We start from the raw sequence: 16,384 nt of genomic DNA, 5'->3' as shown, positions 1-16,384 counted from the left end.
CATTTTTGAAGATTTTGAAGTACAGCCTCTGTCATAAAGTACAAAATAATACCTTTTAAATGATATATTGGTCACTACATATGAAGGTACATTTTTGAAGTTACGGTCAAAAGAAGCAAAAATTTTCTTATTATTCTCTTTATTTTCCTTGACCTTTAATCGCAAATATGGAGTTATCGGTTTTTGCGAACAAACTCTTCATATGCTCCTGAGGACTTGGACGAAACAGACTATCCAATATAAAGCAACACTTATTTCAACCCTACCACATTGTAATACATGAGCTCCTATATGTAGTTGTGCACCGTCGGCTGTTGCAGTTCATACTTCGCTTGCGTACTATATGATACTATTATATATATCTATATCTGTCTCTCTCTCTCTCTCTCTCTCTCTCTCTATATATATATATATATATATATATATAAACATACATATATATATATATATAATATATATATATATACATATATATATATATATATATATATATATATATATATATGAGATTAAAACCTAAAATGGCATTAAAACGCTTTATCCTGGCGAAATATATATATATATATACACTATTGGTATATGAATTACTGGGCCCTTTTTGCAATTTACTCCTGGACTACTTTTTATTTTGATAAAGTAGAACTAGATTTGTTCACTGAGATAAATAAAAAACAAAACATGGAATCAAAATGTATTGCTCAGACCATGAAAATAGGACTTTATTGAAATACACTTCAAATCATTTCTTTAATAGATGACATATTATTTACAAGAAAGTGGTTTGATACAGAAATCCACAGTTTTGTCACAAAGTCTGGACGGAGAGCATTATATATCTTTATACACACAAATACAGTGTCAGTTGAAAAGGCACAAATTGTACAGAAGCAAACTAGGTTTGTGAAGCAATTAGAGATATCATCATATTTGACAAGGATAACCATTCAAAAGGTAGATATGATTTCTTCTTTCAGTTCTACTAATGTACAGACATATCACAGACTTTGCAAATCCACTGGTGAGCCTGAGACTGCAAACCACATTTTTATTCAAGCTGACAAAACATCTTTTTTGGTTCCGCTGGAGCTGGTTTAACACAAGCTGTACACAACATGTAAGCTCTCACTGCATACCAGTCAATCTTTGATACATATAAAAATTTTCAATGTTACAACTGAATATATCAAGGTGTATGCAGATATCCATCTTAATCATAATCACTTGACCTCACACATATCTGAGTGACAAGGTCAAGCTTATTATTACCAAGGTCTCACTTTAGAGACAATCTTGACTTTTCACAGTAATACATTGTGTGCAAGACTGTCTCAGAATTTGTTTGTTTGTTTTTTTAAGATCTTTTTGTGGCTGACATAAGTATTTCCTCTGATCCATTGAGCACAATTACTTCAAATATTTGAAATTACTTCAAATATTACACTCACCCTACTGAATGTAGATGTACACTGCAAAATGTATGCACAAAATGAGATTTACATGTGAGCAACCCCTGAAGGCATTCTACAATAATGCCTCCGGCGACACTTCGTGGCGGAGGCATAAAAATTGCCATGCATCACTCCCCCAATGAAAGTTGCAACATACGAGCTGCAAGTACACTCTTTTTCAGACCTGTTTAATTATAATAAAAAAAAAATACTGCACCCTGTTTGCTCAAAGATAGTTTCTGTGATCTTCCTCTTCTAAATGGACCTCATTTAGTGATGTGTATTTAGAATACACATCAATGTCAACATTCCAGAGACAACATTATTGTTTTCTGCAGTCAGCTAATGTTTATACTGTACTCACAATAAAATCAAAGTTAAGAAGTGGATTCACATAAATCCACACAGTCATTTCCATATAAATGTGAAATAATAAGTGATCTTCCAAACAAGCATATATGTCAATGGTGAATACGATGCTTTGGACTCCACATAATGCCATCGATAAAATGTTGCTTACATAGCTGTTTCATTTCAATAAGTTAGCTCCATAATAGTAAGATCTGTGTCGTCTTCTTATCTTGAATACAAAGTTACAACATTCATCAAGGCTTTGTTACAAACTAGATTATGTACACAAAGAAATAACAGAAAATTTCCTATAAGAAATGCAGAACAGAGGAATTATTCACAATAAGCTGCAGGCACAAACTGCCTGGTAATAAGAAAGTTTGTTGGAAGATGGATCATGGAGAAGAAATTCATTATTTCAATAGCTGTGAAAGACAGTCATTAAAATGTGATGCATAGGAAATTCCACAGGCCGAAGAAAAGTTATTGTTTGCTTTCTTGTGCTGGAGTAGCTGTTTTGAAAGACTGTTCAGTACATCAAATGCATAGGCAGTCACAAAGAGTTTATCATCATGCAAGGTGATTCATATCTTAAATATACACTATCATATCTTTAATAAAATATACAAATTATGTTTTATATACAGTCACAGATCATATACCCACTTCAAACAATTTGGGAAAACAGGCTTTCTTTCATTGTTGCTTTCTGCACACTGGTGTAAGTCTAGTTATGTACCTTCAACTACCCTTTAACAAACAGCATTATAGAGAATAAGTTGTTAAATCCCAAAGCCTGTCTACAGCTGAGGAGGTACAAAGCCACCTCTCTACTAAGGCTTAGTGTTGCTTCCTGTAATTGCATTAATGACATTTTGTGACTACATGACTTTGAATATGACTTTGATCCAACATTTGACATACAGAGTAAGCTGGTGACACTGAATGCTAAGTCTTGGTGAAGTTATCCGCATGTACTGTAGGTTACCGGTACTCCCAAATAGAATTTTAGGGCAGAAGCCCCTGTGTTCGAATTGCTTGCATGATGTCTTGGAATGAAGCCATCATCTGCTTGCCCAACTGCTTGGGGCTACTCATTCAGCTGGGTGAGCAGGGCAGATCCTTTGGAGATCCAGTAGTCCTGGGGCTTGTCAGATGGCAGATGAATCGCCACCACAAAGTTAGTAGAATGACCTGGAGCACCAGAGAGCAGGGGGAAAATGCTTGTTACTATCAGTCCCTTCAAAATAATCCTTCTCAGCTGTCTGAAGTGACTTCACTTAATTTTCTGCTCTTTAAAAAAATATCAGCATGACAGCTTTGTTAGCATATTAGAATCATTCACTGAACTAGGCATGCTATGGAAGTATCTCAGAGAAGTATGAAATCATCTTTCTTTTTCCCTTACAAAAAGATGAAGAAGTTATGTTGTCTTCTCACAAAAAAAAAAAAAAAATCAAATTGAGGGAAAAATAATTTTCGGTGAATATCCAATTCAATCCAATCCAATCCAATCCAATCCAATCCAATCCAATCCAATCCAATCCAATCCAATCCAATCCAATCCAATCCAATCCAATCCAATCCAATCCAATCCAATCCAATCCAATCCAATCCAATCCAATCCAATCCAATCCAATCCAATCCAATCCAATCCAATCCAATCCAATCCAATCCAATCCAATCCAATCCAATCCAATCCAATCCAACGTTTTTCCCTCTGTCATCTCCCCTCTATTTCATTCCCGGTTATAATGATATTGAATTCATAATTAAGCACCTTATACCATAAACGTCTTCTATATCTTCTCTTGGATCCTTGTTGTGCCTTTATTTACTGGTTCACTAATTCTGAGATGGGGTGTGTCCATTCAAAATATTTAAAAAAAAAAGAAAATCAAGAAACCTGTTAATTTAAATAAGTCATTTTACAATTATAGCCAAAGTCCTATCAAAAACATTTCCCATTGTTACTTTTATTAGTTGCATCAATTTATTCTTTTTTTTTCTCTGCTTCATCAATCACAGTACCAATGTTTGGCAGATATCTGCTTCTGATTTTTAGCCCATCCCAGGAGACAACATCACTGCACATCGCAGGCAACTCTTCCTACCTGTGGTCGATAGTGTCCCTGCCCTCAGGCCAGTCTTATACAGTGGGCTGATGTAGTCGGCCTCATCTGGCTTGAAGTTCATCTCTGGTTCCATGTGAATGACGGGCAGGGGAGGATTCATCTCGCCGAACTTGGCATCGGCGAGTCTCATGTTCTCATCGTCCCAGCGGCAGGCGTCCATGAAGAGACCGTGAATGAGAACGCCGTCTTTGATGTCAGGCAGCTGTTGGGGGGAAAAGGCACAAATAAGTGACGCCAGATTAAAATGTGGAGTACACTGTATTTTCAATGTGAAGAAGTGAATGAAGGAAACGAAAAGCCATGCAGAACTTCAAACACACAGACCTCATTAAACAAGCAACAGCAATTGGATGCCCTTGTCCTAAATGTAATACAAGTAGAATCAAACTTGCTCTTGCAGACAGAAAGGCCTCCTACCTCTGGTTGAGAACATGGTCAACCACCGATTTTGCAAACACTATGATAAACAATGCATGCAGTATTACTATATCCTAATACCATGTTATATCAAATGTAGCACTGAAGCTTTTGATTTTGATTTTGATTTTTTTTTTTAATTCAGGTAGTCCTTTGTTCAGTTGGTCTCTACTTTCATGCAAAATCCAAAACATGCAAGAAATAGAAAACAAAACACAATTCAGAAATAGTTATGCATAAGTTTTAATAAGATTTCTCCTTTTTTTTTCTTTTTTTTTTTTTTTGAATTGGCTATAAAAAATATGAGAGAAAAGTTTCAAACTTGACAGGAACTAGAAATCATGCACCAACACTCCATCCCCATCCATGCATGCAATAGGTCAATTTTGAACTCCACTAAGGATCTCAGTCAGGTTGTTAACACCCAATAGTGTGTGGCCACCTGAGTGACAGAAACAACTATCTCCACATACATGTACGAGGAAGTCTTAATATTCATCCATGTCCGTCTCTGGCCTGCTCATCATAATGATCTTCACAATGTGGTATTACGCACTCATACTTTTATACCACTGAATGAGAGCAGCCCTCATTTCCACATCGTCACAAGGCACCACCAAAAGAAATAGGATCAACGAGGCCTATAATCAGTTCATGATACTTATGAGATGTTTATATTTTTTTGTTACTGTTGTTAATCTGAAGGCCATGATATGTCTTATGAACTTCAAGATATATAAAAGATACATATAAGGATTACAATTTCTGCTTTCTGCTTCACCTACCTTCAGCTCAGCGTAAATTTTACCAGCAACAGTCTGATATCATATAATTATGAAATGTGGTGGAAAATTTGGCGGCGGTACAATTGGATAGACTTGCAAAGGAGGGCTGCTGCATGTGCTTCTACACAACTATTTCAATACACTGTATCTTTTTTTTTTTTCTTTTTTTTACTTTCATTTTTAATACAGACATCAACTGTAACAACACCTTGGTAATATAATCACAAAAGGCATATTAGTATTTTCAAAGAGGCACAAGTCACATAAACCAGCATGACCCAAACTACTGCCGATGTTGCAGATGTTAGTGGACATCCACTAACTGTGCAGCTGTAACTATCAATGGCATTCTGATCTCACTGGATCCTACAACATGTGCACTTTTCCTCAAGTTTGCACGACTGGGGGCCTATATGCAACACTGCGAGACAATCTGTGCAACCTTTAATGGCTTATAAGTGTGGTGAGATTGAAGGTAAATGTGGCAAGATCATATAGTTAGTTCATAGAGAGATCATATAGAGTTCTTGTCAGATAGTGAAAACCTGTCATTGCAATGAAGTTTTGTTTTTTTGTTTTTTGCATAGTCATATGGTGGTATGATGACTTGCAGAAGTAGCATATATAATTTTAAAGAGAAGAGCAATGACAAACCATTAGGCTTTTACTTTATTCTGCTTTTGTTTGGTTTCGGTGATTTCACAGAAAGGAGAAGAAAATTTCAAAATTGATGGTCCTTTTCCTTTGATGTACGTTTTTTTTTTTTTTTTTTTTCTATAGAAAGGCAGTTGAATGTGGGGGAAAGGAGGCATTTCTAAGCTACAGCAGTGCATGAAAGCTTTAATTCCTTACAACACTGTAGAACAAATCTTTGCAGGTGGAAGACCTGGTTGATATTAAGCAGCAACTCGATCTTATTACTACAGAAAGCTTTACCTTCATTCATCAAGTTTTTTTTTATCATTGTTATCATTATTCTGTGCTGTTAGTATGCCATCTTTCCCTGGTAATAACACAGAATATAGACACCCACTCACACACACACAAACTTTTACAAATAGAGAAATCAGTCAAGTGAACTTATGCACACTTTTGATAAAATAAAATGCAAAAACTGTGTAGTTTTTTACTGCAGCTACATAGTCATCATTGGTAGTCACTGAGTATGGTAAGATACGATGCCCATAAAAAGTTTCAAAAAGTTCCATGATAGAATACATGGATCATGACAATTTTGCTTTTGCATGTACAGTACGCCTCTTTAAAATGTGACAAAATTTCAACATCAGCATTCAAATGTAGAAATATTGTCAAAAGGGAATGCATTTCCAATGTCAGTAATATTGGCTGAGTGAGTTGATATCATATTTCATTTGCAATATTTGCATCGAGTTGATGACAGTTGAAGAAAAAAAGGAGGAGGAAAGATCAAGGAAATCAGTCACTGTGATTTGAAGTCAGCCAGATGAAATGCTGGTATACATGATGTTCTCTATGAATTGCACTGAATCCTGTTACACATACAGATAGGAGTGACATATCCTTTTATTTTTGTAATGAGGACATAGGATTTATAACAAGTTGATGTCTTGAGATATCATCATCCTCCCTTACTAACAGTATCCCACATCTGCAATTCAAGTGGTGTCACAACAGTACACACAGTGCTAGTGCAAATTTGCTCAGTATGCTTTAAGAAGTCTGTTAGTAATTTCCCAGCCACCATTATTCATCCCAGTGTTGAATGCATCTCCTGTATCTGTGCTGCGAGTGAGCGACACATATGCCCATTCCTACGTTTGAGTTAATAGCAGTGTCAGTCCCAACATTGTGCAACAATCAAGCGTCATGATAGACCCAATTCAAAGGGTATTATCTTACAAGGATTTCATAAAAAGAGTAGCCACTTAAAAATTTTCATTCTCTCTGTATTAGTCACATGGTCTTCTTCCCTGGGTGTTTAAGTGTGAGTGCTGAGGGGGCGTGGGGTAAAGGGTATGGGGAGTAGTGAAGTCAGTGCACATCAAATGAACGTCATCCAGCAGGCATATCCCTACCAGTCACTCTGCTACTTACATCATCATCAAGATCTTTACCATCACCTGCTGGTTTCTGTTACATCGAATGGGGGGAAAATTATCAACAAACGTAATGAAGTGAAATCTGAAATAGGCAACAATCAAACACAAAAGAAACAAAAACAATAAAAGCTCTCTGAACATGCAACTTTCAAAATGTAGTTTCTGTGAGGAAATCTAAAAAAAAGTGTCAAATTCACCATGAAACTCATTGCACACTTACCTTGCATTCATAGTATCATACTTTGCCATTTTCTGGGAGAACTAAGAAGTCCTCATTTCAACTACAAGATTTTTAAGGCTGGGAAAAATGTTTTGTCCCAATTCTTTGCTTACATCTGGCATGCGACACTTGCAATCTATGTCCTCCTTAGCTTTTCGTTTTCTCTCCTGACATTGACACAGAGCCCACAACACACAAAGTGAGATGAAAGGACACCAAGAAGGATGGTGGAAGATACAGAAAAAACAGAAAGATGGAAAGAAAGTAGGGAATGAACAGACGAGAGACAATTACAGGGCAAACCAAAGAAGGGAAAAAAAAAAGGGTTGTGAGAACAGTAGAGTAAACGAGATATAGGCAATGGTTTTGACTGTAGAGAAAGTAAGGATTGAAGACACAGTGAACACAGATGACAATTTGGTCACATTATGTCATTCAGGATTAATCAAATGAATATAGCTAGTTCATACAAATATGACATGGAAAATTATACTCCAAAGTAAAACTAAAGGCCAGGAGCTGGTTATATGGTATGACAGAAATATGTATAAAAAAAAAGTTGAGAGAGCATGTCTATTTATCTGTACTGTATGTGAAACATCAGGAAAATCTATTTCTTCATACTGATAGCTGACTTATGGGACATTTTGACTTGGAGTATCTCAGATAGCATAAGAAACATTCAAAGAGGACCGAAGAAAATAAGGAAAAAAAAAATGTATATCGACATAGGTCATCTGATTTTTTGTACTGTCTAAGAAAAGAAGCAAAGTTCATGATTTCTTATGCCATCATCACTAGTTTGCATAGACCTAGAACAAACCCAATGATCTGAAGAGATGGACAACCCAAAACATAGGAAGTGATCATCTTACCTCCTTGTCCGAGTCAGCGACCTGGCCAAAGCCCAGCTGGTCCTGCTGTGCGGCCACATCAGCCTGGTCCCGGTACTGGGGAAACGGGCGGAAGTGGAAGCTGAGCTGGTCGATGGGGTAGTCGTAGGCACGGGCGTAGTTCTGCAGGGTTCCCGTCAGGAAACCTGTCAGTGAAAGAGATGAGGGCAGCTATTCACATCACCTGTTCTATATTTCATTCATCTTTACATTGCAGGATTACAAGTATATATTGGGAAATATATAATATCTCCTTTAGGACCTATTGCTACACTTATACAACCGATAAGTTCTACTTATCTCAATAAAAAGCCTATAATATGTAATAATATGTCTTCTTGAGGCATTCTGGGACTAACACTTTTATGATGCAACTCTTTACACACACATAATAGTTTGATATTTGCTTCGCCACTGTTCAGTGCTAGTAAATGTCTCTCTCAAATTATCCCTTTTCAAACCCAAATAAAACCAACACGTGCTTAAACCTCTGCAAATAATAGCTTCTCAATGTCTCGCTATAATCTCTTGTTCTATTACAAATGAAACTCAATACTTGTGTTACCCAAAGAGAAACATATATACAATGTACTTACAGGTAAGCAGAATTAACTGTGCTGCAGTGTACTATACAGCATTTCACCCATTTTCACTCTGGATTTAGAGGTCTGCTCAGAGACCTATATGAGGAACTGCTAGTGTGAATTGTGGCTGGTTTTGTACATGAATCATAGAGATATACTGAACTACTGTTCATGCAGGATTTAAACAAAAGAAAGTATGTGGGAATTGTTGGTTTACTGACTTCAAGGTGGAGTTTAAAGGACATATCATCTGAGAACAAGGTTAATTTGCACAGGAAGCTAAGTGTGGTTGTAAAGGGGGTGTCAATCTCACCCTGTGTGTAGAAAAAGCCTGAGATCCAGTAAGACTTGGGTGGTCCATGAACAATCCAGTGCTGTGAGGGGAGATATTAAAAACAACAACAACAACAACAAGTGAGTTTACGATCAACACTGCACTGTCTATCATTTTACCAGTCCAGGCAAAGTTTATGTACAAACATATAGAAATGGTTATTCCTGCATGTCATTAAAAGAGTACGTTTGAAAGGTCATTAGCCATTGGACCTGCTAAAACACACACACACAAAGTCACAATTATGAAAATGATACAATAAACTGGCACTTAACATGAAAGTTGTCAGATGATTTTCCATCACTGCCGATTCGTTATGTTGAATTCAAGTTTAGTCTTTGTACTTGTTTTCAAATAGAAGCATTTAAATGTAACTGCATCCTGAGAAGAAATTTTAGCTTCAGAAAAATGGACCACTCACCGCGATGAAGCCGACTCGGAGCAGAAGGTCCTTGACCCAGGAGGCCAGGGGCTTGAGGGAAGGGTAGGCTGCGTCCGACCACATGGTGGGCACCTGGTTGTTCAGGAAGCTGTTGTAGACCCTCTCTAGTTCCTCGGACATCACCACCAGACCCTTGATGGCCTTCTGGATGGTTCTCAGGGAGGTCTGTAGTCGACACACACACACACACACACACACACACACATATTAGCGTTCATGCACAAAAGACCATGGGAGGTGGGTGTTGACAGGAAATCATGTAGGCAAAGAGGGTCTGAACTTACAATCCTAGCAGAATCTTCGTCTGATTGCCTGTGACAAAGATTCTGCAAGGAGCACTAGCTCAGGGGCTTCTGATGAAGATTCTACTACAAATGAAAGCTCAGGTCCCTTCAATTGAATTTTACACCACTGGCTTGCTACCACTGGATAAACAGTTTTCAGCAGCTATTTCTCTTTTCTGTGCGAAATCCTTTAAAAAGGAACCACACCATCCGCCATAACTTTATCAACTATTTGTCATGTTTTCCTTGGTTCTTCTTCGCTGCATCATAAGAACTGTATGCTAAACCATTCTACTGCTGGGTACATTATATACGAGATACACCCCATTGGCAACAGACATCATAAATTGGGACAAGCATGCTATCAAGAAGGGCGAAATAGCCTCAAAATTTCATCTACCATGCCAACAACTGATCAGGTATCGCAATACCTGTGGTTGGTCCCTTGGTTATCATACAATCAAGGTATGCTAAATAGAGTAGGGCTTTTACAGGATAGGCACAGTTGAAGGCACATTGGGGAAGGAGTTGAAGTGGAGGACATACCTTTAGCACTTTGAGAAGCTTGTTGAATCTGTCCACCTCCTGCACAAGTACAGTGGTGAGTGAGTTGATACGTCCCTTGTCATCAGGCTGCGGAGAGGCAAGAAAGCAAGTTTCTTTTTCATAGTCCTGATTAGATTAGGTAGTTGATGGGTACAATGACCGCTTCAATCATATGACTTTATGCATTACACATATTCATTGCACTTCGTCTAAACCTATGACACAAGTTGCTATCAACCCTGCATAAGCATAAAACTTGGCTAAGATAATTCATTTGCATTAAAAAGATAGGATGGTAAATTGGCAGTTGCCATACTGTGGATGTAGTAAAAATTCTTACTTTGTTTTACCTCTTCTATTTCTTTTTGGAAAGATCCAAGAAAGTTCATGTCTCCATGTGAGAGAAATAAAGCAAGACGGCTGCATATGACACATGTATGGCACAATTACACAGAAATCTGAATGAAAGTAGTATTTTGAAATCACCTACGCTTAGCTAATGCCTGGAAAACCTCAAAGGTCAGATTGATTGGCCTGTTTGAAAACACAGAATGATTCACACACCTTGAACATCTCCTGCCAAGCCTCGTCAATGTCCAGCTTCTCTGGCAGCTTACTCAGGATGTTCTCTGCCAGCTCGTAGACGATGTCATCATTGGTCTTTCCTCCGCCTCCAGCTGACATCCTCGGCTGGACCTCCAGGATGGTATTGATAAGGGTCTGTGTCTCTTGGCGCTGTGGGGCAAAAGTGAATTCACGTCATAATACCTCGAGTATTAAAGTGTATCCTAAAATATACCCGAGAAGCTTCATTTGTGGCAATCAAAAGCAGTAGCCCTCAATCTACCAAACCATTGCTGCATGTCTCAAACAGAAACTAACTTACTTTTTCGCTGAAACTGGTCACTCATGTAATGTAAGCATGATACCATGTTTGCTCTACAATTACATGCCACAGGGAGATTGAGATTTCAATGTTCTTGTCATAAAAGATAAATGAGACTGTCTTCAGTGGCCACAATGTGGAGGGGGGGGGGGGGAGGCCAAAGTATGATTTCATTTCCCACCACTACAATCTTTGGTTGACACCACAGGCTGGTAGTACAGATAATATGGAAGGAAAAAAGGTGTAGAAGTTGGGATACCTGGAAGCTGATGTTGGCGTTTTCATGCATAGCGAAGATCTCTGGCTCATCAATGATTGGCAAGTCTTCAATGTACTTCCTGAATTCTGATAGAGTGTCCATGTCTGGGGAGTAGTAGATACCTTTGGAGAAAACATTAAAAAAAATACAAAGTTGATTAATTTATTGCTAGGATATTCTCACACGATTCAGAGTAAATCTCATGTTCAGAGTCAAAGGTGGTTTTAATTCATGAGCAAATTGTGCAATACTGTAAAAGTGGATATTTTTGCACGAGTAATTTTTTGCCCTCAACTACTGGATCATATGGCAAGCAAAAATATTTGCATCGTTTTACTTTTGCGCTAGTTTCTGGTTGCACGAAATGCGCAAAAATTTTAGCACCACAAAAATGTCCACTTAGAGAGTAACAAAATTTCTTTTATGTGTTGCTTGACAGTGGATGCTGCGTAGGAGTGTCATGTTGTAAGATGAAGAAATAGGAGCAGTTAAGAAGAGTAAACTTGCATGAGAGTTTAATGTTGAAGAGAAGACAATGATAAAGCTCACCTGATTCAGAATATTTGTAGTTGCTCTCGAGGGTGTTTGGAGCAAAGAATCTCTTGAGGATGGTTCTCAGACACCTCTGGTCCCATGCGTCCGTCACTCGACCTCCGTATGTGATCTGTACAGGTTTGTTTGAGAAAGCCTCATTGATTAATTTACAATCAGAGAGTTTTCCCCTTTGACAATGGCCACTGGACATTGTCCAGACCATTATGGAGACCATATGATACGTAAGACTGATAGGTGTTGCTAAAAGCATTATTTGACATTTTTGTCACAAAGCAAATGACAAGGATCTTGGAAATATATGGACTGAGAAAATCAACGACAGTACCAATCACATTCACCTGGAAACATCAACAATTCACATGGAGCACTTTCATCACTTTCAAGCATCAAGAACACCTATCTCAGCAATGAATCAAGTTATCACTGTGAAGCAATTGTGACTACAGAAATTAATCTTCTCTTCCAAGAGATCATGAACAGCAACTGTTGTTGAAAACCTGTCCATAATGCAAGCACATTTGTTTATACATAGATATGGAAAGTGCGCATGTATTTCCTAGGTCAAAGGTTCCTCTGTTTTATTCCATCTTTGGTCTCATTTCTGATTAAACACTATTCATACTTCTTATACAAATGACACCAATTAAGCACAGTCATTCTGTGGCATATTTGAAGACAGTACATGACTTGACTGTACTAAACCGGGTGCAGAATAAGAATTATGTAATCAATATGGTGTAAGGCTCTTCGGTCTGAATCTCACCTCTCCAGTGATGTAGATGAGTGCATCCCATGGGATTTCCCCATCAGCCAAGAACATCTTCAGGTTTTCCAGGGCACACTCCCGGTCACTGTCATTGAACTCATACTACAGAGAAGAAGAAAATGCAAAATTGAAACGCTGTCATTGATACAATGTATGACTGACACAGACAATTGACTGTAACAAGTAAATAAATGTCCTCATTTAGGTGAGCAGTACATGTGTAAATACACACAAACTTGATTATAAAGGAAAAAGGATCAAACACCTAATGATTGTATCAACTGACAAAAACAACAACAGCAACAACAAACTAGTTGCAAACTGATGCATATGTAAATGAATGATCACAGGAACTACATGGTCGAACAAACACATTAGGCATTTGCTCCACCAAAAGTAGATGGACCATTCTTTGAGGAGTGGCAAGAAAATGCACCTGCATTACATTTTTATCTTGCGACTGGCATTCAACACACTTCACTTGAGACTTTAAGAGCTAACATTTGTCAGAATTTCACTCTCCAAGTAGAAAATAAGGCTGATGGACTAGATATATACGCTATGATTTTTGCCCCCCAACATCAATGTTTTGCCACATTGACAACTTTTGTGGAAAGTAACTTCCTTGAGAGCAAACAAAACACTCCTTTGTGCATAGATGGATCAGTAAGAGAGTCTCCACCCTCCACTTTACCTTGATGTTCCACCCGAGGGGACCAAACTTCTTCCTCTCTTGGATGATGGCGTGGAAGAAACAGATGCCAAACTTCATCTTCCTCCATGAGATACCCAGAACTATGGAGAAAGAGCACACAGCACAGAATTACTCTTCCAGACTTTAAATTCATGTAACACATAATGTATCAATTATTGCCAAAAGCTATGTGCACACATTTGAAAATTTCTCCCCTGGCTTTGGATTATGAAATATGTCATTTTCATAACTTCCCTACACAATACTAATTGCACGGAATTGCCTCCAATGACACAAGTTATACACCATCATGAATGATAGATAATTAAAATCAAATTGAATTGAAACTCTTCTCATTTGACACTTCCACATGCATAACATACACATAAACTGACACCAACAAGGCATTATCACATCAGGCACACATCATTCACAGAATATGCATCAATCCTAGAATATTCGTAACTGGTAAAAGTATGCAGAAAAACAATGTAGGCTCTAATCTATATTTTGACATTTTATGATGTATCTATCATATTTTTCACTGTGAATAAATTTCCTGTCATCAACTGTGCATATGTAATTACCTAGAAGGAAAACGCTACGGCAAAAATTGAATCAAACTGAATGGCATTCAATCTGTAACAGCATGCTTCTTGACTGGTCAAATCGAAAGCAATCATCATTGGCATGATATATTGCATCTCACACAATTGTACTCACTGTGCTCTTCGAAGTCCTGGGCACTCATCTCAGAGAAGGCCCGGCGGATGTTGGCACGGAGCCCCTTGGGAGGCTCGTTGGTCACCTTGACGCTGTTCTGCAGGACAGAGACGGGGAACTTGTTGGTCGGCATGGAGCTGAGGAAGAGGCGGAAGTCTTCGTGGATCTCGGCTCCCGGCTCGCCAAAGTTCTTGATGATCTCCTCCAGGCTCAACATCCATGATGCGGCCAAGTGGCAGTTCTGGAGATTGAGGCCAAAGATGCGTGTCATGGTAAGTAAGAGACTTAGTTGGACATTCTGGCACAGCAACACAGTCAATTTTTACTTTGAAATAAGGCATTCGCTAGTAGTGTACTCATTCACATAGAGGTATGAAGCAAATAAACAGTCTTGTTTGCTTCGTATCTCTATGCAAATGGCTACCTGACATAACGTTTGTCCCAATTACATATGTCTACCTTACGAGGCTCAGAGTAAATATTGCACACTTGAATATAGGCCATGAGTATCACTGCTCGCTATAAATGATAAACTTCAAATACAGCAAAACAGCTGCAAGAAATTAACTAGCTCATGTCAGAAACTATTGATGATAGCTTTATACATTTATGATTTTTTGCAAGTGGCAATATAATGGCACAAAGCATTGCTATAGCCTTAAAAACATGTCATTTTTTAAGAGCTTCAAACACTAGAAAGAATTCTAAAATGCAATGTTTGCTTCACATTACAAGGAATGGGATACTGTTTGTCTGAGCACATTTGTTTTACTCTATACAGTGTACCCCCACTGTAAAGAACATGGTTATAATACAATTCTAGTTATAACAAAGTGAACATTCAGGGCGCAACATTATCAAGGACTTTGTTATAGTGGGAGTTCACTGTAATAGGACACTTACCTGAAGGAAGACCCAGTCTCCATTCTTGGTGGCCGACTCGATCATCTTCTCAGCAACGGGCCCCTGGCCCTGACCCAGTGAGATGGCCTGGATGTGGTCCAGGTAGCCTCTCTCCTTGGCGAATCGCTGGAAGGCACCCATGGGATCGGAGCCAGTGCTGAGGATGAACACCAGGGGTGTGGAGGGATTCATGTCTGCATAGAGGGTGGCCAGGTCGACTGGGGGGCTCTCAACAAATGTCTTGCCCAAGTTCTCACTGACAAAGTCGGTCACACAAAAGACCACCTAAAAAGAACACATCCACAAAAACAAAGAAAAGATGTCTTACAGAAGTCACTTACAGAAAATAATAGAAATAGCAGGCAAACAATCATTACAAAGAAAAGAAGTTTTTTTTTTTTTTTTAAGGATTTTGAGCTGTAACAGCAAAGATTGCACGGTAAGCATTTTCAATACACAAAGTTTTTGCTTTTAACATCGTACTGCACAAGGTACTGCTGGCATAAGATTGACATATATAACAGCGATGTAGACTAACACTCTACCTCTACTCAAACTCTGATTACTAAATTTTGTATGTCGCTCAAACTGAGAAAGAACTGATTGACGAGGGAAATGCATGCTGGCACACTTACACTCTCTTCCATGAAGCACTTGACCATCATGAGCTTCTGGAAGCTGGACAGTCGCTCCTCCCAGTGACCGAGGACCTTCCCATCATCCTTCTTGTCGTCGCCCTCTTCTCCCTCTTGTGGAGGGACCCATGGGGGTGGGGTGGGTCCATATCCCTCCCATGACTCTGGGTTGGCTCTTACCTGCAATGGGCCAAAATTATATGTCACATTCTTGGAAGTGGCACAATACATGATCATGAAAAGATTGATAGCACTACATGGAAATCTACAAGAATGCATAATACTAGTATTACATCCAAATTTCAAGCCAAGAACATCTGAAAAGTACTTACTGAAACTTGAAAATGCATATCATCACTGGGGTGGCAAGACCTTGTATATCTCAAATTTTGGTCAATATCACCTTTTTGGATTTTCCTTTTTTAATTGTCAAAGAATAACTT

At 38.4% G+C, this 16,384-nt stretch overlaps 1 protein-coding gene across 1 annotated transcript in view; it reads right to left on the bottom strand.

The window, feature by feature from the left end:
* Positions 1-692: 692 nt before the first annotated feature.
* LOC140238152 (dynein axonemal heavy chain 6-like) overlaps positions 693-16,384 on the bottom strand; it is a 63,371-nt gene continuing 47,679 nt past the window's right edge. Inside the window, exons 58-72 of the mRNA XM_072318091.1 lie at positions 15,942-16,121; positions 15,307-15,591; positions 14,404-14,644; positions 13,681-13,781; positions 12,984-13,088; positions 12,215-12,329; positions 11,666-11,787; positions 11,085-11,255; positions 10,521-10,607; positions 9,670-9,855; positions 9,228-9,288; positions 8,313-8,476; positions 7,213-7,248; positions 3,914-4,136; positions 693-2,993 (exon numbers count right to left, since the gene is read on the bottom strand). Coding sequence (XP_072174192.1) covers positions 2,890-2,993; positions 3,914-4,136; positions 7,213-7,248; positions 8,313-8,476; positions 9,228-9,288; positions 9,670-9,855; positions 10,521-10,607; positions 11,085-11,255; positions 11,666-11,787; positions 12,215-12,329; positions 12,984-13,088; positions 13,681-13,781; positions 14,404-14,644; positions 15,307-15,591; positions 15,942-16,121 — 2,181 coding nt within the window. The 3' untranslated portion in view covers positions 693-2,889. The remainder of the gene's footprint in view (positions 2,994-3,913; positions 4,137-7,212; positions 7,249-8,312; positions 8,477-9,227; positions 9,289-9,669; positions 9,856-10,520; positions 10,608-11,084; positions 11,256-11,665; positions 11,788-12,214; positions 12,330-12,983; positions 13,089-13,680; positions 13,782-14,403; positions 14,645-15,306; positions 15,592-15,941; positions 16,122-16,384) is intronic.

The sequence above is a fragment of the Diadema setosum genome, chromosome 14 (genome assembly GCF_964275005.1).
Source record: "Diadema setosum chromosome 14, eeDiaSeto1, whole genome shotgun sequence".
Classification (NCBI taxonomy): Eukaryota; Metazoa; Echinodermata; class Echinoidea; order Diadematoida; family Diadematidae; genus Diadema; species Diadema setosum.
Note: the sequence above shows the minus strand (reverse complement) of the source record. Positions and strands in the feature narration are given on the sequence as shown.